Genomic DNA, 24,909 nt, shown 5'->3' with positions numbered 1-24,909 from the left:
CTAAAGGAATAAAATCAAGTATAAACACAGAACGGAGAAATAAGCCACGAAACTAAGAGGGCCTGAAGGACAGGTAAATTGCAAAATAAAATAAATGCTACTAAAAAACACAATATAGCTTTCCTTTGAAATAGAAAGTAATAAAAATAAATAAATAATAAGCCCACAAATACGAAATTTATTTTCATTCTCAAGTGTTGCCTATTGCCATGCCAACATCCTACACTCACCCAGGCGAGGTGACTTTAGGGGAAACTCTCGACCTCTTGGGAGATCTTCGAGGGGAGAACGGGTCCCTGTGGGGGGATTTAACTTTGACTTCACCACCTCGAGGGGAGATAGACCGCCGATGAGGGGATGCGTGTCTGTCCCTATAGATTGAGGGGGGTTGTATAGGGATTTTTTAATGAAGAGTTATTTCCTATTCCCAAGAACAGCCACTCACATCAGGTAGACCTGACACCTGATCAGGTCTACCTGATAGTGAGTCGCTGGCCTGAGGAAAGTCAAGATTTTACCGCTCTAAATGCTCATAAAGATGTAATATTTGACACACACATGACGTGACTATTTCTTTTAATTAGAAACATTTTATGCTATCTAGTTTTTTTTTAATGAGGAATTAATAAACGATTTTCATTCACGTATACTTTCATTTCATTGGCCTTTGATTCCACTTGTCGATCCATTTGTAAGTGGAGGCAACCTTCCCCCCCCCCAAGTTCAACAATCTGCATTCTCCAAATAATTTCCATTGTAGGCAACCGATGCCTGAGAGATCCTTGTACCATGAAACCATTTGAGAAAACCCCAAGCTATTGGTAAGTAGACACTAGCAAATTATAATAGTACAATTAAGCCTTTTTTATTTTTGAAAACTATCCCAATTACAAAGGATATTTATGTCGAATAAATAAATTAACCCCATTTTTAGGGAGATAAGGGGGGGGGAAGGAAACAATGTTTTATACATTTTACTTTCATAAGTTTAAGTTTATACCTACCCCCTAATTTCCTACATTGTAAAATATGGTTATGAAATAAATAAATAAATAAATAAAAAAAAAATTACCTGTTGTATCTAGGAGATCGGGAACGTCTCCGTCTATTAGACAAGGGGGATCTGGATCTATATTGGGGTGGTACCGCCTCTCCAGGAATAGGTTTGGCGGACACACCATCACCGCTTGGTTTGGCGGCACTCGGGTCTTGAGGATCTTTGGTTTTGTCGGCTGGGATGTCGGTGGGTTTGTCCGCGTCATCTTTGCTGATGGACAGTTTCTTTTTGCGCTCTAAGACGAGAATAAAGAAGAATTAAATGACGTTTTTGATTTGCCAACAATCACACTGAACTTCAAGTCCAGAAAACCACATTGTAAAATAATAAAGAAAATTGAATTGAAAGTTCTTGGAAAATTGAATTGAATTGAAAGTTCTTTTTACAATCACAACTTCCCAAGGTAAGAAAAGAAGACACTGTATTGAAATAAACCTACTATGTGTTCCGTGAACGACTTGAATAAGTACTAGGTAGTCTACACTTACCTTTCAAACTGGTCTTGGATGTAGACTTCTTAGCGCCCAGCGCTCTCTGTTTCCTTTGCAGACTTTCATCAAGACCTTGTTCCATTTTCTTCAACATCACCTAAGAAAGATCAAACAAAGAATATAACATGAAGGCATTTCCATGAAATGAAAAATAGTGAAGTAAAATAAAAGAAAATTTTGCACCTCACAATACAAACTAACACTAGCGACATTTTTTTTCCTTTTTCAGGAGAGCACAAACAAGTTTTCTTCTTAGGAATAGGTTTGGCGGACACACCATCACCGCTTGGTTTGGCGGCACTCGGGTCTTGAGGATCTTTGGTTTTGTCGGCTGGGATGTCGGCGGGTTTGTCCGCGTCATCTTTGCTGATGGACAGTTTCTTTTTGCGCTCTAAGACGAGAATAAAGAAGAATTAAATGACATTTTTGATTTGCCAACAATCACACTGAACTTCAAGTCCAGAAAACCACATTGTAAAATAATAAAGAAAATTGAATTGAATTGAAAGTTCTTTTTACAATCACAACTTCCCAAGGTAAGAAAAGAAGACACTGTATTGAAATAAACCTACTATGTGTTACGTGAACGACTTGAAAAAGTACTAGGTAGTCTACACTTACCTTTCAAACTGGTCTTGGATGCAGACTTCTTAGCGCCCAGCGCTCTCTGTTTCCTTTGCAGACTTTCATCAAGACCTTGTTCCATTTTGTTCAACATCACCTAAGAAAGATCAAACTAAGAATATAATATGAAGGCATTTCCAAGAAATGAAAAATTGTGAAGTAAAATAAAAGAAAATTTCGTACCTCACAATACAAACTAACACTAGCGACATTTTTTTCCTTTCTCAGTTCTTAGCGCCCAGCGCTCTCTGTTTCCTTTGCAGACTTTCATCAAGACCTTGTTCCATTTTCTTCAACATCACCTAAGAAAGATCAATCAAAGAATATAACATGAAGGCATTTCCAAGAAATGAAAAATTGTGAAGTAAAATAAAAGAAAATTTCGCACCTCACAATACAAACTAACACTAGCGACATTTTTTTTTTTCCTTTTTCAGGAGAGCAAAATCAAGTTTTCTTCTTAAACATTTTTTTTCTTTCCTTATTTCCTTAGAACTATTACGGCAACTGAATGACATTTCTTAGGCAGTTGGGTTCTTTTTTGTTTTGATGGGCTTATGTCTATTTCTTTTTTCGACCCAATTTGCTCTGATGGGCTTTTGAGGCCCTACAACTTTTTTTTTGTCTAATTTTAACCTTTAAGTAGGTCGTTCGTACTGCAATCTATGCCTACAACTTTTACGTTACCTCTAAATCATCGTCATCTTCCAAGTTGAGCACATCCTCGCTCTCCTCCTCTTCCTCTTCTTCATCCTCCTCCCGTTCTTCTTCCTCTTCAGATTTATCCTCTTCGTTCTTCTCCTTCTCCTCCGTTTTCTCCTCCAGGGGGGCGGGTGTTTCTTTTGTAGCAGTGATTCCAGTTTTTGTCGCCTCCTCTGCTTCTTCTTCGTCTCCCGATTTGTCTGTGTCACGCAGGCGTGTGAACTTGGTGGTAACTGTGAAGAAAAAAATATGCACCTTATTGAACGAGCAAACAGAGTTTCAACTTTACTATTTTCCCTTTTAAGGGCCAGCCTAGTTAGCTTGGTTGGTAGCGCATCTGCCTTGAAAGAGCTAGGCCGCGGGTTTTAGGTTGGCAACCACTCAAGTGTGTTTATTATTCAAATACAATCGCAAGCAACTTGCCTCTTCATTTATAACAGTAAAGTAAGTATGAGAAGGCAAAAAAGGGTAACACGTGTTTTCATTTCCAGGTAACAACGTTATGGGGCAGTTTCGAGGTATCAAACCCTACGGCAGGCAACTACACGCTAGTAAAAGTCGCACGACCATACGTTTATAATGTGCGACAGGCCTTATTTAAGCAAAGCATTTTGCTACAAAATTTTAAGCAAAGCTTTTTGCTACAAACAAAATTTTTTATTACAAAGGATGCTACAAAATTTTTATCTTGCTATTGGGACTTGAACCCCTGCCCTCCGCATTACGAGTCTAAAGGTTGCTTAACCCCAATGTTCCATTGTAAAACTGATTTATTCAATATAACGTCAATATAATTCAATATAACGTTAGTGGATACTAACACTATCTATCTATCTATCTATTGCTTCAATCCTAGGATTGGTTGGCAACATCTCTCCATCTGTCTCTGTCCTGGGTCATTTCTTTCATTTCTTCCTAATTGTTGCAACCAGCGAAATGTATGATTTGGTTGATGTAAGATGTCCTTGGTCTTCCTTGTCCTTGTGCTCCTTCTCTCTTTCCTTCGATGATGTTCTTTACAAATTGGTTGTGTCTGAAAAGGTGGCCCATCCAGCGATGTCTTCTCTCCTGAATCATTCTCCAAATTTGTCTTTTCATTCACCATCTGCAAGACCCTCACATTACTGACTCGTTCTGTCCACTTGATCTTCTTCATCTTCCTTCAGCACCACATCTCAAACGCTTCAATCCTCTTCTTTTCAGCCTTGTTCATCGTCCACAAGGGGAATTTCACTAACACTAATTTCCCTTTTTTTCACAGATTGCCAAAAATCGGTTCACAGGTGACCTAGGCCTGATGCCCTTAGAATTCAACAAGTCAATTCTAAGCTTTGAAGAAAAACAAACCAAAAGCCATCACTCCTAGCATTTGACATAATAAGATGATTATTATGTGGATTGGAATTTGACATTGAATTGGATCATCTGTGTCCTACTCCAGTTTTACCAAAGTAAGTTAGAAGTAAAGTAGTGTAGATTAGTATTAATTAGATTCATATTAGACACCCAAATTAGATAATGGCTTACCTTATTTTCTATTTGACTAGGGTTCTTAGTTGGACCTGTTGGACGTAGTTGGACCAACTAAGAACCCTAGTCAAATAGAAAATAAGGTAAGTGTAGATTAGAATTTATCACATACGTCCCTCAGGAGTATTGCATTTTTTTAAGGAACTGTACCTGAGAGATGAACAATTCAGTGACAAGGACTTGGACATTACATTTTAGTTCCACTTTTTTGAAGTATTGTGTGGATTGGAATTTGACATTGAATTGGATCATTTGTGTTACTCCAGTTTTACCAAAGTAAGTTAGAAGTAAAGTAGTGTAGATTAGACTTTATCACATACGTCCCTCAGGAGTATTGCATTTTATTAAGGAACTGTACCTGTGTCCATTTTAGTTCAACTTTTTTGAAGTATTTTTGTACTTAAGTAACTCTTGGTTATTGAATTATAATTTGAGCTTTTAAAGTATTTTTGCAAATGGTATTACACTTTATTTCAAACCAGAAATATGTGTTCAGATTTCAAACTGAAACTGGTCTAGAGAACATACAACAGTCACAATCACAATACATTATAGGATTTGTAGGTAATAAATAATTTTCATTTTATTTATCTCAGTAAAAAGAAGAAAAACAGGCCTTAAGAATTAAACAGATATTTACACACGTTCAACATTGGATTGGTAAAAAAAAGCGTACTAGAAAATGAAAGCAGGGGGGTATTCCACGAACTACTCCACACTTGCTCAGAAAATCTTGAGAAGTGAAACTTTTGTACGTCGGGAATAAGCCCCAAGTAGTTCTTTGTTACTCCTGATTCCACAGTTTGAAAATTTCGCTAGTTTAAAACGTTTGGCCTGTTGGTCAAATATTTTTCGATATAGGTACATCCTATTTCGCTTGTTAAAAAAAAAACGTCTATTAAAGAATTTACAACATAGTATAATATTATTTTTCTAAAGCAGACACATGAACAAAAACTACAACATAAACATGGAAGAAAAATAAATATCTAGATATTAGAAAAAGAATTTTGTCTTAGAATAAAAAAGCAATGAAGCATGAATGAGATTTTTTTTTACAGAGATAGAAATAGATTAAATAAATATGATATGGCATTTGAATCTCATAGAACTCTCTCGTCCAAACATAACGCTCAAGTTCAGCGAAAAATAGTTGAAATTGTCTTATAAAATTGGTCTTTTGAAAATTGGCCCCTGATTATGCCACTTAAAACCAATGCATATTGGAGAGTTCTACGATGAGAATTTATCTCTAAGCGAAGACAAAAATCACACCACTTCGTTCTGTCAACTGAACATAATAGGAATGTAACGTACGACAGTCTGTTGCTAGGCTGTTTGATGGAACCTCTTTGGATGGTTCAATTATTTTTAAATTACACCACTTCCTTCTGTCAACTGAACATAATAGGAATGTAACTTACGACAGTCTGTTGCTAGGCTGTTTGATGGAACCTCTTTGGATGGTTCAATTATTTTTTCTTCTTCTTTTTTTTTCCCCCCTCCAAGTCTAGTACTAAGAAACTGTCAAACTGTTTTGACTTGGCGGGGCGGAGCACTCCTTAATAAAAAAGTTGTGTTACTTTTGCCTTGTCTTATAGAGTTCTCAAGAGAAAAGAGGAAAAGGTCTTAAATATAATCTGTACATCACGTTATACACAAATAAACATAAATTAAATATTCACCTAACTTAAATCTAAGTAAATCAAATGTTAAGAAGAGAGTTAAATAGTTTTTTCGTGTCAGCTTTTTTCGCTTTCTCATTGTGAAATTAGAAATGACATTAATCCGCGAGTAAAAATTATTTCCCCTCGGAATCTACCAATGCATACTGCATAGCTGTATGAAAACTATTATTTTACGTGAACTTTTAAGTACATACTTTAAATCATAAATTCACAATATTGCTTCTAAATGTTGTACAGAAGATAAATTAATGTTATTTAACTGTCGTCTTAAATTTAATTTACTACCAGACACCTGACACCAAGCTTACCGGACATTCAAGGTTTGGGTTTGGTGTCCAGGATTACACATTTGGTTCACTTTACATATTACACTTTGTCTACAGAGTCCCTCATCGCGGTCAGTATTTGGTCTCACTACCCGGGAGTAGATATTTGAGGCTAAATCCGTACTTATTTTCTAAAGAACCTAACACTCCCTGTTCAAGATAGGAGCTACTCTGAGTCTAATTCCAAAATAATACAGTTTACAAGCGATTATGGTCCATACTTTTGTTATATTTCCCCTAAAATGGGATTCACTTGTAACTCGTAAACTACAACTTGCTTTTCCGGGGCCAACTCCTGAAAAAGATGATGTTGTTAGGACTTTGCTATGATTCTTCTTTCACTTTGTCTTTCCCCACTGAAATGAGGTCGACATTTCACCTGTGGCTTGTACAACATCGTCTTTTTCTTTGCCTTTTCCCATGTTCAGACGGGGTCGGCGTTTGTTGTCGGCCTCTCAATCAGCTTTAAAGCGCGAATATGGTCCATAATTTTGTTATATTTCCCCTAAAATGGGATTCACTTGTAACTCGTAAACTACAACTTGCTTTTCCGGGGCCAATTCCTGAAAAAGATGATGTTGTTAGGACTTTGCTATGATTCTTCTTTCACTTTGTCTTTTCCCACTGAAGTGAGGTCGACATTTCACCTGTGGCTTGTACAACATCGTCTTTTTCTTTGCCTTTTCCCGTGTTTAGACGGGGTCGGCGTTTGTCGTCGGCCTCTCAATCAACTTTAAAGCGATCGCTTTGAGGCCAACTGGTTTTGGCTAAACAAAATTTTCCGAGTGGATGCCCTTCGCACTCAACCTTCGCTATTGATATAGCATAAGGAAATTTGGACTAGTCTACTCCCTGTTTATAGTCCCCTAGCTAGACGCTGATCTACTCTCTGTTTACAGTCCCTCAGCCAGACAGGCTTATACAACATCATACCTCTCACAAATGGCCCCGTGAACTGAGTTGGGGTCTCAATATCTACTCCTAGACGAATGTCCCACGCCGTGGTGTCTCAAATCCGAGCTGCTCTGGTGGTGGTGATGATGGTGGTGGTGTCTCTTTTTATCCCTATGGCCGGGAGGATACCCTGCCACATCGCTCACCATGAGTTCACTCCCGTCTCGCATAACTTCGGTGTCTTTCCTGCGGAGGGGCGCGTGGGACAACTTGCTGCTCGTGGACTGGTGCAGGTTCTCCCAAGCTTGGCGGTAGTAGCGATTGAGACCACCGCGGGATTCGGAGCTGGAAGAGTCGTAGGAGGCGACCGTGTGACAGTCTGGCGACGGGCGGTGACGATAATGTTTGGCACTTCGGTTTCTGTGGAGCGAACGGGCGGAGTGTTAGTAAGGTATTGTGGCGAAGGGTCATCTATCATACTAGAGCTATGGTTAAAAAATGTACAAAATATGTACATTTTTAGTCCATAGTCCATACTATTTGGTGATGTTCACTCCATCTGTCATTCGAGTATTTATTATTTTGATTTTGAGATGATTTTTTCCCAAGATTTTGAGATGATTATCTCGGAATCGTTGGATTATTTCGTCAGAACTGAGTAAGTCTTAAAATAAATCCAGTCATTGTCTTATTAGTAAAATCTCTCATTAAGTCATTGGTGAAATCCACCAAATGTTAGAGTGTCATATTTTTGCTTACTTTGACATCTAGGTGGGGGTCCGTCCCATCTCTCATCCAGATCGCAGGTCAGGTGTGGTCTTCCAGATATCTTGTAGCCCTCGTCACAGAAATACATGACTTCGCTCAGATAGCTGACTGTTCCGTTGATGAGGGTGAAGCCTCCGTTGGGGATGTCCGCGGGCAAGCCACATTGAATTCCTGGAACACGAAACCATCCCGTTCTTACCTATTCCTCGGTGGTGTAGTGGTCCTGCTAAGGAAATTTGGACTAGTCTACTCCCTGTTTATAGTCCCCTAGCTAGACGCTGATCTACTCTCTGTTTACAGTCCCTCAGCCAGACAGGCTTATACAACATCATACCTCTCACAAATGGCCCCGTGAACTGAGTTGGGGTCTCAATATCTACTCCTAGACGAATGTCCCACGCCGTGGTGTCTCAAATCCGAGCTGCTCTGGTGGTGGTGATGATGATGGTGGTGTCTCTTTTTATCCCTGTGGCCGGGAGGATACCCTGCCACATCGCTCACCATGAGTTCACTCCCGTCCCGCATAACTTCGGTGTCTTTCCTGCGGAGGGGCGCGTGGGACATCTTGCTGCTCGTGGACTGGTGCAGGTTCTCCCAAGCTTGGCGGTAGTAGCGATTGAGACCGCCGCGGGATTCGGAGCTGGAAGAGTCGTAGGAGGCGACCGTGTGGCAGTCTGGCGACGGGCGGTGACGATAATGTTTGGCACTTCGGTTTCTGTGGAGCGAACGGGCGAGGTGTTAGTAAGGTATTGTGGCGAAAGGTCATCTATCATACTAGAGCTATGGTTAAAAAACGTACAAAATATGTACATTTTTGGTCCATAGTCCATACTATTTGGTGATTTTCACTCCATTTGTCATTCTAGTATTTATTATTTTGGTTTTGAGATGATTTTTTCCCAAGATTTTGAGATGATTATCTCGGAATCGTTGGATTATTTCTTCAGAACTGAGTAAGTCTTAAATTAAATGCAGTCAATGCGGAAAAAGCTTCGGTCGGGATTTGAACCAGCAACCTCTGCAGTAAGAGTTAATAGTGTTGACAGTAGAGGTAGGTTTCGTTTTCTACCTTGTTTACCCTTCTACTCGTATGTCATTATCAACAAGCACTTGGGATTACCTACCTTTTGAACTCATTTCTTCGAATTCAAGAATCCATCCCCGTTGTTTGGATAGGGAGACAAGGCGTAATGTCCAGAAGGAAATATTTACAAGCAAGATGTCCGCGGGCAAGCCACATTGAATTCCTGGAACACGAAACCATCCCGTTCTTACCTATTCCAGAATTTCAGGGTAGGGTACCTATTCGTTCTTACAAGAAATGGTATTTACAAAGAACCCAATCTCTTGTTGAGTTATACTCTGAAACAAGCATGGCAAACTCGTTTTTCTTGAGGTATTTGTAAAGGTAAACCATCCCGTTCTTACCTATTCCAGAATTTCAGGGTAGGGTACCTATCTGTTCTTACAAGAAAGATGAAAGTCTATCTCATGGACATGGAAAGCAAAGCAAGCACAAAAAGATATAAGAAATTAGTGCTTTGTTTAGACTGTCCAATTAGGACATGTAATCCCTTCATCTCAACAGTCTAATATTGCACCAGCACTTGCACGATAGTAGTAGCCTACTGCTGGAGTAAAGGGACTTTTCAGTCCTATGCGAGCAGTATAAATCAGCACTATTATTATTATTATTATTCCAGAATTTCAGGGTAGGGTACCTATCCGTTCTTACAAGAAAGATGAAAGTCCATCTCATGGACATGGAAAGCAAAGCAAGCACAAAAAGACAAGAAATGTGAAAGTCTATCTCATGGACACGGAAAGCAAAGCAAGCACAAAAAGATATTAGAAATTAGTGCTTTGTTTAGACTGTCGAATTAGGACATGTTTTCCTTCATCTCAACAGTCTAATATTGCACCACTTGCACGGAAAGAAGGGTTGCCAGCCCAGTTAGCTTGGAGGGATTGCGCGTCTGCTTTATAAGCGCTAAGTCGCGGATTGGATTACCGCCCGGGGTGGATTTTTCCCAAAAAGATAAGGTTCGTTCTCGAAACGGCTGGTTTTCTCCTATCCTGTCTTCCTTCTCTCTTCGCTTTCGGGGCGGCACTTCCATCTATGCAACCTGGGTGTGGAATGACAATACTTCACTGTAGGTGGACCATAAGGCCTTAGCAGTTACCGTTCCCTCTATAATAGGTACCTAGTACCTACTTACTTACTTCCATACTTTTTTTTCCGAGTCCGTTTCAATAATATTAACGATTACCGCCGGGGGTGGATTTTTCCCAAAAAGATAAGGTTCGTTCTCGAAATGGCTGGTTTTCTCCTATCCTGTCTTCCTTCTCTCTTCCCTTTCGGGGCGGCACTTCCATCTATGCAACCTGGGAGTGGAATGACAATACTTCACTGTAAGTGGACCATAAGGCCTTAGCAGTTACCGTTCCCTCTGTAATAGGAACCTAGTACCTACTTGCTTACTTCCATACTTTTTTCCGAGTCCGTTTCAATAATATTAGGTACTTACGTTTACACACGGGAGGGAATTCATTATAGAACCCTGTAGGGAGACACACTCTGGACGGTGGACCCACAAGGAGGTGTCCTTCGTCGCAAGAATATTCCACTGTGGAGCCCACGTTGAAATTTTCAGCCAGCATGGTAGAGTTAGGAGGTTGCTCGGGTCGGCCACAATTCTTCGGTTCTGTGGGAAAGAAAAAGAACGCGATTTTAGACAGTTTTTTGAGCTAATAAAAAAATCATTTACAGTGAGAATTTGGTGAATTTCTACTTTGGTTTCGTAGCCCGCAAATTTGTGAAAACCATACGTATTTTTTTTTTTTCTTTTGCCAGCTTGGTTATTAGCGCATCTGCCCTGTAAGCGCTAGACCGCGGGTTCGATTCCCGCCCGGGGCGGATTTTATCCTGAAGGCGTAAGGTCCGTTCTCGGAACGGCTGGTTTTCTCCTATCCTGTCTTCCTTCTCTCTTCCATTTTGAGACGATAAGACCTTAGCAGTTACAGTTCCCTCTATCAAACCTTTTAGCTCCTGGAGCGACGTACAAATCGTCTCCTGGGAGACGGAGGCGAGAACGAACGTCGCTTTCTGAACCTAAAATTACCGTGGAAATTGATTAAAATTTTATTTAACAAATCAATCGATAGATTAACACATGGACACAGAACACCAGTTAAGAAAAAAATCTCAATACTTGAAAGCTCATCAGAAAGGCAGAAAGCTCATCGCCGAATGGCACAAAAGACCCACTAAAAACATTAGCAGTTATACAGTGACATTGAACCCCTTAAAAAAGCATTACTTAAACTACTTATTAGCCCGTCCTTCCTTTATGAAAATCAAGATAAAAAAAAAAATAAAATTCAGTCAAAATAACCTTTCTTTTTTTTTTTAAAAAAAAAAAATCTATTTCCCTTCTCGCCATATAAAGCAGTTTTTTTATGACTGTTCTTAGAATTGTCTTAATGGATGTTATAAAGATGAGCGACCATTTAGCCAATCGCGTGATTCCAAATTTTCGGGTCCCACACATGCTGGGTGAAGAGGCAGAAAGCTTATCGCCGAATGGCACAAAAGACCCACTAAAAACATTAGCAGTTATACAGTGACATTAAACACCTTAAAAAAGCATTACTTAAACTACTTATTAGCCCGTCCTTCCTTTATTATTACGATAGTAGACAACAGTCTTGTCTTACCTCCATTGGTTTCTATCCCGGGAATTGCTCCTCATTCGCTTGCCCACAGGTCTAGAATAGGGCGAGCGAGATCTAGACCGAGAACCTGACCTAGCTCGCATTAATCTCGACGGTGGGGACCTTCTAGGCGACCTAGAACGAGGGCGTGGGGATCTGAAATGGATCATTTACAGTGGGGTTAGATCCTTCAGTTTTCTTCTTTTACTGCACCTTTTTTCAAATTTTATTTTTTGTCAGTGTTACCCTCCTTTATCTTGCCTTTCCTTTAGTAATAATTTAAATATGACAGAGGTACGACACTTTTTTTATCACGAGGAGTGACATTTATCGATCAATCAATCAGTTATCCAATAGTAAAATAGTTATACTTAAAATACAATAGTAAATACAATCAATCATCAAGTTGAGATATTATTCTGGGCGTCCTACAGTGGGGTTAGATCCTTCAGTTTTCTTCTTTTACTGCACCTTTTTTCAAATTTTATTTTTTGTCAGTGTTACCCTCCTTTATCTTACCTTTCCTTTAGTAATAATTTAAATATGATAGAGGTACGACACTTTTTTTTTTATCACGAGGAGTGACATTTATGGATCAATCAATCAGTTATCCAATAGTAAAATAGTTATAAAATACAATAGTAAATACAATCAATCATCAAGTTGAGATATTATTCTGGGCGTCCAAAGGGTAAGTGGACTACTCGGTCAATGAGTGAGATCCCCATAAAAATGCAACACAATATTCAACTCTATACAAATATTGGGGTTCGGATCTGACTCACTGAGTAGAGTAGTTCTTTTTTATAACTCACTCATTCTTCACACTTCTCTTCAACTCTTTGCATGTACCTATTGGGGTTAGGCTCTAACTCATTGACTGAGTAGTTCTCTTTCCTAAATGCACTCACTCTTTACACATCTCTAACTTACCTCCGTGGCCCGATCACCAAATCTGTCAACATCTCTTTCCCGATCCCCATAACGATCACCATCCCGATGTCCGTCATACCGGTCATAATGCCGATCTCTGTCGTCGCGTCTGTCTCGCGGGAACCGATCGTTACGACCGCCAAAGTTGCGATTGTTTCGGCCACCGCCTCGTGAGTTGTAGGACCGCGGGAATCCGCCTTCGCGTCTGGGTGAAGGTCTTCGATCCCCGGGGCCGCGCGGTTCAGGCCCCCTCCGGTCTACGCCCCCTGGTCCACGACTGAAAGAAAAAAGAGAGTGGTTAGTTCTTTGGTCCACGACTAAAAGAAACAAGAGATTGGTTAGTTTTTGGTTTTTGACTGACATGGGAAAGGAACGCTCACAAGAGTGTTGGTATGAAGGACCAAAGCAAAATCAATATTATTCCCCCCTTTAATGATGATATGTAGCTTTACAAAGTTACTGAGTCTTCAAGAGATCAAAGCAAAATCAACAAGTTCAATCAACTGACCTTAGTCGTAAAACATGAACAACCAACGTCTATGACTATGGGAACCTTTTGGTATGAGAAATCGACAAAAGGTGAAGGTCTTCGATCCCCGGGGCCGCGCGGTTCAGGCCCCCTCCGGTCTACGCCCCCTGGTCCACGACTGAAAGAAAAAAGAGAGTAGTTAGTTCTTTGGCCCACCACTAAAAGAAACAAGAGATTGGTTAGTTTTTGGTTTTTGACTGACATGGGAAAGGAACGCTCACAAGAATGTTGGTATGAAGGACCAAAATCTCTAACTCACCTCCGTGGCGGGGAGCGTAGGAATCTGCCAGAGCGTGGGGATCTAGATCGAGACCGGGAATAGGATCGTCTCCTCAGTGGATATGGGGATAGAGATCTGCTCCTCTCACGACGACCAAACGGAGGAGGACCACCCGTGGCAGGACCTGGTGGATGATCCGTGAACTGATTGAAACCACCCTGAGAAATAGAATATATGGGTTTAGAATAACGAGAATAGATGTCACTGGACTTCGCTATGTCACGGGGGAGTTATGTTAGTGTGGCAGAGAGACTCCTCAACACAAAGGACCACGTAAATCTAGCATAGTCTAGCTTAATTGTAAGTTCACTGATTTTTTTTTTTTATTATTAATCTTATTACTTTTTTGATGTTATTATTATTGTTTCACCTATATAACTATTGTTATACCAACCAACTACCTAGTTATAAATGTAAATGTTTATGTAACTGCATAAAATTAGTGCGTTTACTTAAACATCTTAATATAAAAAAAAAAGTCTGCAAAGGAAATCGAAGATATAGAGAAAAGCTCGTGCTTTGTGAGTCAATCTGGAGGGTCAGTTATTTTCATTATTTGACCACTAGCAGGTTACCCGTGCTTCGCCACGGTTTAGAATTTAGAATATTTTAGTACTGGGCGTCCAAAGGGTAAGTGTAAGTGGACTACTCGGTCAATGAGTGAGATCCCCATAAAAATGCAACTCAATATTCAACTCTATACTATACAAATATTGGGGTTCGGATCAGACTCACTGAGTAGAGTAGTTCTTTTTTATAACTCACTCATTCTTCACACTTCTCTTCAACTCTTTGCATGTACCTATTGGGGTTAGGCTCTAACTCATTGACTGAGTAGTTCTCTTTCTTGGTTCCATCATAATCCTCATAGGTCAAAGGGAATCATGTGTCATTTCTTTAGTAACAGTACCCACCAGTGACATTTGTTTTTTTTTTCCCCCTGGTTTACCAGTGTCCTGGGTTACTTAGTTTGATTTTTGGTTTTTCAAATTTTAGTCCAAGTCTAGAGCGTTTGGGGGCCCGGACGGACCTTATTTCCGAGTGAGGTCTACAATTGGGGCAGGTCACTGTTATCAATTTTACTGTTCATGAATTTAGGTTTTGATAGACCTACTGTCTTGATAGACTTGGAGATATTATACCCCTCAATCCCTCAAATACCATCTAGCAATATTTTACTGAAATAGTGTCCACATTCCAAGTTCCTCTATGTACTTCAATATTTATTTGATTTCCATACTTATTTCCCCTCCTCCCCTTCTATACTTACCTAATTCTGAAAGAGGTTTTGGAGGAGGTTTGGTCACATTGTTGGCTGCTGATGTGTTTACTTCTGCAGATTTAGGTTGGTTTTCATCTGAAGGAAGTTTCTTGTTCACCAATGTTGCAGCTGTATTTTGAACCTGAAAATGATTAGAAAATTCATGTTAAATACCAAGAAGTTGGAAGTTCTCCTTTCCTCTTTTAATAATATGGTGCTTTGTACAATGGTGTATTTTAAAGCATTTCTAGATAATAGTCAATTATGTACTTTATTTATGGTTTATTTTTATTAAATTATATTACCTTTGTTTTATCCAATCCAGGTTTCACATATTTGAATTTGGAAACAGGTGGTCCTTTGGGGAAAGTTGAAACAGGAATCACAGGAAGTATTGGTGGTACTAATCCTGGATTATTGATGAGTTTCTGAAACAAATGGTTGAAAATTCAAGTAAGTAAATAACAAATGGTTGAAAATTAACCGTCGTAATGTTGCCAATTTCATGTCATTTCTTGAGATAAAAGGAATCACAGGAAGTATTGGTGGTACTAATCCTGGATTATTGATGAGTTTCTGAAACAAATGGTTGAAAATTCAAGTAAGTAAATAAACAAATGGTTGAAAATCAAGTATGTTTTTAATCCTGGATTATTGATGAGTTTCTGAAACAAATGGTTGAAAATTCAAGTGAGTAAATAAACAAATGGTTGAAAATTAAGTATGTTTTAACATTGAAGCACAACCACAGCAGGTATAAAATATGCTATTAGCTAATGTCAAGAATTGACCATTAGGCCATTTTTGTGAAAATAAGTAAATATAAATTATTAAAAATATCTCTGTAGCAATAAGGTCATCATGGAATGTAAATAAATATAGCCCATTCCTGAAAGGGATGGTCTTGCAGTTTAGAGTAAACTATCATAATACATGCTAAGTACTGTAGGTATGTATCTACATCATTATTTAATCAGCTCTGAAAGTGAAAAAATAAAAAAATTCAAGTAAGTAAATAAACAAATGGTTGAAAATTAAGTATGTTTTAACATTGAAGCACAACCACAGCAGGTATAAAATATGCTAATAGCTAATGTCAAGAATTGACCATTAGGCCATTTTCGTGAAAATAGGTAAATATAAATTATTAAAAATATCTCTGTAGCAATAAGGTCATCATGGAATGTAAATAAATATAGCCCATTCTTGAAAGGGATGGTCTTGCAGTTTAGAGTAAACTATCATAATACATGCTAAGTACTGAAGGTATGTATCTACATCATTATTTAATCAGCTCTGAAAGTGAAAAAATAAAAGTCCTGAATACCTAATAAATAAGTAATACTCACAGTTCTTGTTTTAAAAGGTTGCACAACCTTGCCTCTGATAACACCAAACAGGGATGAGGGATGGTTGGCTACTTGAGGCTGCACCGATGAGGTAGATGTTGGCCCTTGAGGTTGTTGTTGTGTGTTGGATGAAACAACATTTGCTTGTGCATTATTGGATGTTGACACTTCTTCGGCACTAGATGAAGAAATGTTGTTTGATTCAGGATTCATTGCACTTGGAACCCCTGAAAGTTTTCAATTGAAAAATGATGAATTCTAGAAACAATTAGGACCTTGCTTGCAAATTCTAAAGAATACATCAATATAGTCTCTGAAAGTATAGAACTTTACTCTTCTACCTACATCTTTATAGCTCCTAATGACATTATAAACACATGGGCCTATTTTACATACTCTTCTACCTACATCTTTATAGCTCCTAATGACATTATAAACACATGGGCCAATTTTACAAAGTACCAAGAAAAGTACACACCTGCTTTGAATCCAATGCACAGGAAAACTTGTAAATGGTTCCCCTGTCTTGACGTTTTGACTACCTTAAAAAATGAGGACCATGACCAGAGTCAATCAAGATCAAAGTACCTGTACAGGTTTTTTAATCCTGACTAGAGAAAGTTAACTCTTACCGATTACATCATTGTATCAGCAATATGAGATAACACCTGAAGTGCTAGACTACTAGACAACCCAAAATGCAAAATGGGAGGTATTTAAGATTGTAAAATCAAAAAGAAGAGAATATTTTGGTCAATATAGTATATAAGTACTTACCCTTATGTGCTAGACTACTAGACAACCCAAAATGCAAAATGGGAGGTATTTAAGATTGTAAAATCAAAAAGAAGAGAATATTTTGGTCAATATAAGTACTTACCCTTAGCAGGAGAGAATCCAAATTTTTGATGCAGTCCCTAGACAGATTGTTTTTCCACACAGATGCAAACTATACAATATGGAAACAAAGATAACTGAACGTGATTACAATAGTTTTAATTGTATGCTACAGAACATTTTTAACACTTTCCTCTAGTTTTATGGGTTTCTTTTAGGCTTTTCTTTTTGAATTTCACAATTTTTTTGAGATCTTTCTGCCTTTAGAGAAAATGGAAAAAAATCGGAGAATCCAAATTTTTGATGCAGTCCCTAGACAGATTGTTTTTCCACACAGATGCAAACTATACAATATGGAAACAAAGATAACTGAATGTGATTACAATAGTTTTAATTGTATGCTACAGAACATTTTTAACACTTTCCTCTTAGTTTTATGGGTTTCTTTTAGGCTTTTCTTTTTAAATTTCACAATTTTTTTGAGATCTTTCTGCCTTTAGAGAAAATGGAAAAAAATCGAGGAAATAGGAAAATCGTCAACACACAGAGCACAGAGGTATTTTAATCCACAGAGAACAAAAATTTTGTGGACTGCCCAAACAGCTGATGAAATTCAAACGAACCGCGAAATGCATGGATGAGCTTTTCAAACATTTTGTAAACAAAAGAGTGCCAAAAATCAGGAAGTTTGTGCTTTTTTAGTTCTATTCTAATAACTAATAAGTGTTTAGTGTTTATTCAATATGCTAAATGAATACAGTGGTTGTATTCCAAATCTCGAAATCCTCAACAAATTTTGTAGCGTTGCTGTGTAACTCCTAGAAAAGATTCCCAAAATGAAAAAGTGTTAATGGATCAGTTTAGTGCTTACTAGCCATTATTATATTTATCTATTATTATTGATTAAAGAGACTTTAACATCATAGGTAATATCGTCCTAGAATTGTGGTTTTTGAAACAGCGCGGAATAAATTGAAAGTTCATTATTCTTCCACTAGGGTCGCAGAGGCGTTTCCAAAAAATTCATCCCCACTCTGATGTGAGCATGATGTAAGAAGATGCGAGCATCTTCTTACATCATGTAGCATCATAAAATAAAATAGCCTGTGTAAGTGTACGACTATTTTGTGTAAAATACGACATTTTCAACAGTTTGGTACGACAATTGCAAGTCTCGAGCGTAACAACACTGAATGTAAGTGTACGACTATTTTGTGTAAAATACGACATTTTCAACAGTTTGGTACGACAATTGCAAGTCTCGAGCGTAACAACACTGGGAAGTTTGTGCTTTTTTAGTTAAAATACTATTCTAATAACTAATATACTAATAAGTGTTTAGTGTTTATTCAATAAATCAATATGCTAAATGAATACAGTCATACAGTGGTTGTATTCCAAATCTCGAAATCCTCAACAAATTTTGTAGTGTTGCTGTGTAACTCCTAGAAAAGATTCCCAAAATGAAAAGGTGTTAATGGATCAGTTTCCTGTCAGGCTGTCAGTCAATCATGAGTCTCTTTACTAGTCTTCATTGTCTGACCAGGGCACAATCAGCTCTCAAAAGTTCTTCAGTCATGATCAATCCCATATCAGTGCACTACCCACAAACCTATTGTGTGAGAAGATACAATCGAAAGCTTTTGAGTATGCCAAAATCACTCCCCAGTACTAAATGCTTTCATGATATTTCTCAGACAAGTTTTCAAAGTGTGGACACAGAATCAGTGAAATCAGCATTAAAAGAAAATGGGCTGATGTTTCATGATGGGTATACTTGCATAGCAACACAGTGCCAAGCTTCTAGTCAGAATAATATTTTTGTCAATAAAAAAACAGGTGAGGTTACATCAGTGCACAGATGCTTGTAGATGGGTTGTTAGAAAACTTAATACCTAACAAAAAAGGTGCTTTGGGCCATGGATCCTCTAAGTCTGATTTCTAGTCTTACAATGTCCAGGGTCATCACTCTCAATCAAAGTGGGTACCTAAATTTATCACAGTGATTTCTCCTTTTATTTCCAGGACATTACATGTGTTTTAACTGCAGAATGTCAGGCCCATGGGACGAGTTGGAATCGAAATTGAAAACACCTTGTCCCACCAAGTCAATGCTAGAATTTGAGAACACTACACATATTTCCTCTGAGTGGGACATGGATTTATCACAGTGATTTCTCCTTTTATTTCCAGGACATTACATGTGTTTTAACTGCAGAATGTCAGGCCCATGGGACGAGTTGGAATCAAAATTGAAAAAACCTTGTCCCACCAAGTCAATGCTAGAATTTGAGAACACTACACATATTTCCTCTGAGTGGGAGATGGTTCTTCAGTCTTCTCAACCATTGTGGTTGGGGTTACGTTGCCTATCATCAATGATACATTTGGACCTGGTGCATTTAACTTGAAATCGTATTATTGTCGCTTGCCCCTTGATCTTCTACAAATTCTCCATTATTCTATAGGCAGTGGAGCACGCAATGTACGTGTACGACACAGGTCACGTAATCATAGACAACGTTCAGTTCATGCTGGGCCTGAGTGATTCCGCCCTGGATCGCTTCTACATGCAGGACACCATCATACAGGTTTTGCTTTATTTTCTTTCTTTACCTAATAATTAAACATTAGTGGTTGGGTGGAAGAGTTCAATCTTGAGAATCCTGCCACTTTAGATAAAGCGATAAAAAAGCAAGGCAGACGCGCTACCAACTAGGCTGGCAAAGGGACTTTTTAGTCTCATTCGAGCAGGTTTATTCTAAAATCAAAAATCTCACATTCTTTGTGGTAAAGCAGAGCTTTTTCACAACTTTTATGGATATCACAGCATTACTAAGTGCTTCCTTTGCAATCAAATTCCATATTTTAATAATCTTTTTACTCTGGTAATGCCGCCACTGGTCGCTTCTCGATTAAAGTAGCTACTCAATTGTCCTGACGAGGCTGAGTGTACCCCGAAATCCAAGCACAGAGCCGAAAAAACTTCGACCCCACCGTGAATCGAACCCGGGACCTCCGGAGTGCAAGCCTAGTGTGATACTCTCTCGGCCACGGAGGCTACCTTCACATCATTACTAAGAGCCTCCTTTATTATTTCTGACATATCTATAGTTTTTTCAATTTAAAAAATGCAAAAAATAAATAAAGATAGATCAGGGATATTGAAAAAAGAAGAAGATCAATCTGTGCTGGTAGTCCTAGGGGAAAAAGTAGAGAAATTCCCGGAACTGAAATTGATAGTAAGTTGTGAGTGTAAATAAATGTTCCATCAAATCAAAGTTTGGTGCTGTGAAGAAAGATTTTGAATTTTGATACCTAATACCTAATTGTAGTCATTTTAGCATGTATTTATAATTCCATAGTCCATAGTCTTATTTATCGTCAGTTCTCAAATCAGTAGATTTAAGTAAGCTTGGTCTCATCCAAGGACCCAACCTGACCTAAGTTATGTACAGACCTAGTTTATCCCTAGTTTTTAACCAACTTCTTGAAGGTTGTCTTTTCATATCTACACTGAGAATGAGAAAAAGAGTCGTGAAATTGTGGTGGTGCTAGGTGAAAAGACCATACACTCACTATCAGGTAGACCTGATGAGCATACATAATATCAGGTTGACCTGACAGGTACGGTTGAAAAAGTTCGCCTGTTAGGTCTAACTGATGAGCACACACACCATCAGGTAGACCTGACAGGCGGACCTGATCAGGTCTGCCTGATAGTAAGTGGCTGGCCCAAGAGTATTCTTTAACCAACTTCTTGAAGGTTGTCTTTTCATATCTACACTGAGAATGAGAAAAAGAGTCGTGAAATTGTGGTGGTGCTAGGTGAAAACCAAGGCCAGCCACTCACTATCAGGTAGACCTGATGAGCATACATAATATCAGGTAGACCTGACAGGCGGACCTGATCAGGTCTGCCTGATAGTAAGTGGCTGGCCCAAGAGTATTAAAAAAAAACGGTGAAAGAAACGGTGTTCAAAAAAGTTCGGGTACCTTTTTGACTTTTGTACTTTGAGCGTTAAATTTTCTAGTCTTTGTTCGAGACTTCTACTGACGTTCATCATCAGTAGTAGGGGGGCTCATGTCAAATGGGGTTGGAGAAATAGCCCGCCCTTCGTCCGTAGGCTCGGGAAAATTCTCGTCTGCCTACATGTTGGTCGGGGAATGGTAAAGCTAACAGAGTGTACCATCGCGATGGTAAGTTTTGAGTGGGGGGGACCTTATGCTTTTTTTCGCTGTAAAAACAATCGTCGAATCAATCAGGTTGAAGTGGGGATTACATGGTTCAGTGGAGTCTTTTTGGACCTACAATAGGAGTGTTCTAATTCTAAAGGAAAAAATACTTAGCGATGGTAAGTTTTGAGTGGGGGGGACCTTATGCTTTTTTTCGCTGTAAAAACAATCGTCGAATCAATCAGGTTGAAGTGGGGATTAAATGGTTCAGTGGAGTCTTTTGTGGACCTACAATAGGAGTGTTCTAATTCTAAAGGAAAAAATACTTGTGCACCGAGCGTATATCACTTGCTGCATTCTTTCAGAATGTTTTCATTGAATATCAGGCCATCACGAATCATGGTGTTGAGTTTTCTGCAGAATTTATGATTTTAGTGAGTAATCGAGTTCTTTGGAGGCAGGCAGTCTGGTAGGCACGGGATTAACATATCCCTCATATATGTTGAGTTTTCTGCAGAATTTATGATTTTAGTGAGTAATCGAGTTCTTTGGAGGCAGGCAGTCTGGTAGGCACGGGATTCACATATCTCTCATACGTGATCAGAGTGAGTGTGTAAGTGTATTGTATTTTCTCCCCCACACCCTCATATAGCCATCGGAGTGAGTGAGTGTATTGTATTTTTTCCGTACCTTGGAAATTTCTGATGGGTGAGGATCAAAAGTAGCAGTGATATACACTCAGTAAGTCATTGGTTTATCAACTAATACAGTTTCTAACCTACTCGTTCAATATTTCCCACATAGGTGACAATGTGACATACTAAACACGAAATTAGAAAAAGTCAAGAAAAACAATAAGCCTACATAACTAACAGGAAATAGCAAAGAGTAGTGATATACACTCAGTAAAAGTAATTGGTTTATCAGTTACTACAGTTTCTAACTTTCTAAACTACTCTTGTTCAATATTTCCCACATAGGTGACAATGTGGCATACTAAACACGAAATTAGAAAAAGTCAAGAAAAACAATAACTAACAGGAAATAGCAAAGAATACAAGAACAACTACTTATAACACGAAAGCAAATCAAATGGGTTAATGGTCAATAAGCAACAAACAAAACATACATGCGGGTTAAACAGAATTATAATGATGGCAAGGTGTCCAAAATTGGTCCTTCGGGCCGGATTTAGTCTACACATACTACTAGGTAAAGCAATATTAAAATGGAAAGAACATCTCAAGAGATCTACAACAAACCAATTTCAGAAAAGTGTAAATATTAAGTTGTTTAACATTTCTGTATTTCAATTTCATAAGCGCTTTGTTAGAAAGATTACCTAGAAGAAACAAAGTCAACATCTAAAATACTTCTAAGCTAACAACATGTTAAATAAAGGGTTATTTCAAACATCACAACTGTTAATAGCAGTATTGAAATCAACTTACCTCCTAATTAGAATCACTATGGTTGTGACTACAGCTGCCAAAAACACAAATCCACCGAACACTCCCAAAGCAATGATGGCACCTGCAAAAGAAAGAGAAATTGAATTAAATGGCACTTGAATTTTGATCAAAATCAGTTGATAACCGCTGGAGCCCATTGCAATTAATTCGGTTACCTTCAAGAAAATAATAGTGCTTATTTATTCTGCCCGTATAGGACTGTAATGTCCCTTTACTCCACCAGTAGGCTACTACTATTATTGTGGTCAAATTCTCAAATTATTGTAATGTCCCTTTACTCCACCAGTAGGCTACTACTATTATTGTGGTCAAATTCTCAAATTATATTGAGGATAAAATTCCATACCTCGGTTGGGATTGAGCCCACGCCCTGTTTACCAGGCGAGCGTCTTGACCACTACACCACCGAGGCAGGTTAAAACTTAGGTATACCCAGTACCCATCAAAACTCACCCAAGTTGAGCTTAGCTCCTCCAATATACGGGTCTCGTATCCTATCATCCTCCAGGATATTGCTTGGTACATTAGCCGCTGTCAGATCATTTCTCGCATGCACACTGTCCGGTATTTCATTATCATGGGGATGTCCGCTACCGCCGGCTACAACATCATGGTGTTGAGTTTTCTGCAGAATTTATGATTTTAGTGAGTAATCGAGTTCTTTGGAGGCAGGCAGTCTGGTAGGCACGGGATTCATATATCCCTCATACGCCATCGGAGTGAGTGAGTGAGTGAGTGAGTGAGTGAGTGAGTGAGTGAGTGAGTATATTGTATTTTTTTCCATACCTTGGAAATTTCTGATGGGTGAGGATCAAAGTAGCTATAGTGATATACACTCAGTAAAAGTAATTGGTTTATCAGTTACTACAGTTTCTAACTTTCTAAACTACTCTTGTTCAATATTTCCCACATAGGTGACAATGTGGCATACTAAACACGAAATTAGAAAAAGTCAAGAAAAACAATAACTAACAGGAAATAGCAAAGAATACAAGAACAACTACTTATAACACGAAAGCAAATCAAATGGGTTAATGGTCAATAAGCAACAAACAAAACATACATGCGGGTTAAACAGAATTATAATGATGGCAAGGTGTCCAAAGTTGGTCCTTCGGGCCGGATTTAGTCTACACATTCCGCAAATCAAATGGGTTAATGGTCAATAAGCAACAAACAAAACATACATGCGGGTTAAACAGAATTATAATGATGGCAAGGTGTCCAAAATTGGTCCTTCGGGCCGGATTTAGTCTACACATACTACTAGGTAAAGCAATATTAAAATAGAAAGAACATCTCAAGAGATCTACAACAAACCAATTTCAGAAAACGTGTAAATATCATTAGGTTGTTAAACACTTCTGAATTTGACATTTCATAAGCGCTTTGTTAGAAAGGTTACCTAGAAGAAACAAAGTCAACATCTAAAATACTTCTAAGCTAGAAACAAATGTTAAAGGGTTGTTTCAAACATGACATCACAACATTGTAACAACAGGATTGAAATCAACTTACCTCCTAATTAGAATCACTATGGTTGTGACTACAGCTGCCAAAAACACAAATCCACCAAACACACCCAAAGCAATGATGGCACCTGCAAAAAAAAGAGAAATTGAATTAAATGACACTTGAATTTTGATCAAAATCAGTTGACAACTAACTGCTATAGCCTATTGCATTGAACTACGGATATAAAATACCTAGTGATTTATTGTACCTCGGTACCGCTTTCGCATTACTTCATGGCACATTCTTTTACATCCATGCCTATCCAAGAACGGAAAAGTCTAGTCAGAAAATTTCCGCCCTGGTCGGGATTCGAACCCAGCACCTCCGGGTTGAGAGTTAGTGTTCTTGACCACTCGGCCATAGAGTTGGGCAAAACCTTGAGTATACCCCCCAAAACTCACCCAAGTTGAGCTTAGCTCCTCCAATGTACGGGTCTCGTATCCTATCATCCTCCAGGATATTGCTCGGTACATTAGCCCCAGTCAGATCATTTCTCGCATGCACACTGTCCGGTATTTCATTATCATGGGGATGACCGCTGCCTCCGGCGACTACAATGTGCGGCTCATCTGTGGCGGTAATAATTGGCGGTCTGCTAGCGGGGCGAGAGGTGAACGGGCGGGGCTTCTCTCGGGGCGGTGCGGGCGTGATGACTGGCTTGTAGACGACGGTGCTGCTCACGCTGGGCGGGGGCTTGGTGACCAGCGTGGGAACTACGGGGGAGCGGATCTCTTCTGTTGGGGGGCATAGAAGATGTTGAATG

The 24,909-nt window shown here is 38.8% G+C and overlaps 3 protein-coding genes across 3 annotated transcripts in view; all 3 read right to left on the bottom strand.

Moving 5' to 3' along the window:
* Nucleotides 1–29: 29 nt before the first annotated feature.
* LOC113470174 (pre-mRNA-splicing factor 38A-like) lies at nucleotides 30–1,660 on the bottom strand. The gene is made up of 3 exons (XM_026828410.1): nucleotides 1,546–1,660; nucleotides 1,073–1,292; nucleotides 30–371 (listed from the first exon to the last, which is right to left on the bottom strand). Exons 1-3 carry the CDS (start codon nucleotides 1,640–1,642, stop codon nucleotides 227–229), a joined length of 462 nt encoding a protein of 153 aa, XP_026684211.1. The 5' UTR covers nucleotides 1,643–1,660; the 3' UTR covers nucleotides 30–226.
* A 6,672-nt stretch (nucleotides 1,661–8,332) lies between these two features.
* LOC103515824 overlaps nucleotides 8,333–24,909 on the bottom strand; it is a 24,932-nt gene continuing 8,355 nt past the window's right edge. The window contains exons 3-5 of the mRNA XM_008480764.2: nucleotides 24,548–24,880; nucleotides 24,150–24,231; nucleotides 8,333–8,795 (exon numbers count right to left, since the gene is read on the bottom strand). Coding sequence (XP_008478986.1) covers nucleotides 8,450–8,795; nucleotides 24,150–24,231; nucleotides 24,548–24,880 — 761 coding nt within the window. The 3' untranslated portion in view covers nucleotides 8,333–8,449. The remainder of the gene's footprint in view (nucleotides 8,796–24,149; nucleotides 24,232–24,547; nucleotides 24,881–24,909) is intronic.
* Nucleotides 14,744–17,269, bottom strand: LOC113470173. The gene is made up of 4 exons (XM_026828409.1): nucleotides 17,027–17,269; nucleotides 16,147–16,373; nucleotides 15,103–15,225; nucleotides 14,744–14,939 (listed from the first exon to the last, which is right to left on the bottom strand). The coding sequence occupies exons 2-4, from the start codon at nucleotides 16,357–16,359 to the stop codon at nucleotides 14,760–14,762; spliced, it is 516 nt and encodes a 171-aa protein (XP_026684210.1). The 5' UTR covers nucleotides 16,360–16,373; nucleotides 17,027–17,269; the 3' UTR covers nucleotides 14,744–14,759.

Source organism: Diaphorina citri, unplaced genomic scaffold (assembly GCF_000475195.1).
Source record: "Diaphorina citri unplaced genomic scaffold, Diaci psyllid genome assembly version 1.1 scaffold1420, whole genome shotgun sequence".
In the NCBI taxonomy this organism is placed as follows: Eukaryota; Metazoa; Arthropoda; class Insecta; order Hemiptera; family Psyllidae; genus Diaphorina; species Diaphorina citri.
Note: the sequence above shows the minus strand (reverse complement) of the source record. Positions and strands in the feature narration are given on the sequence as shown.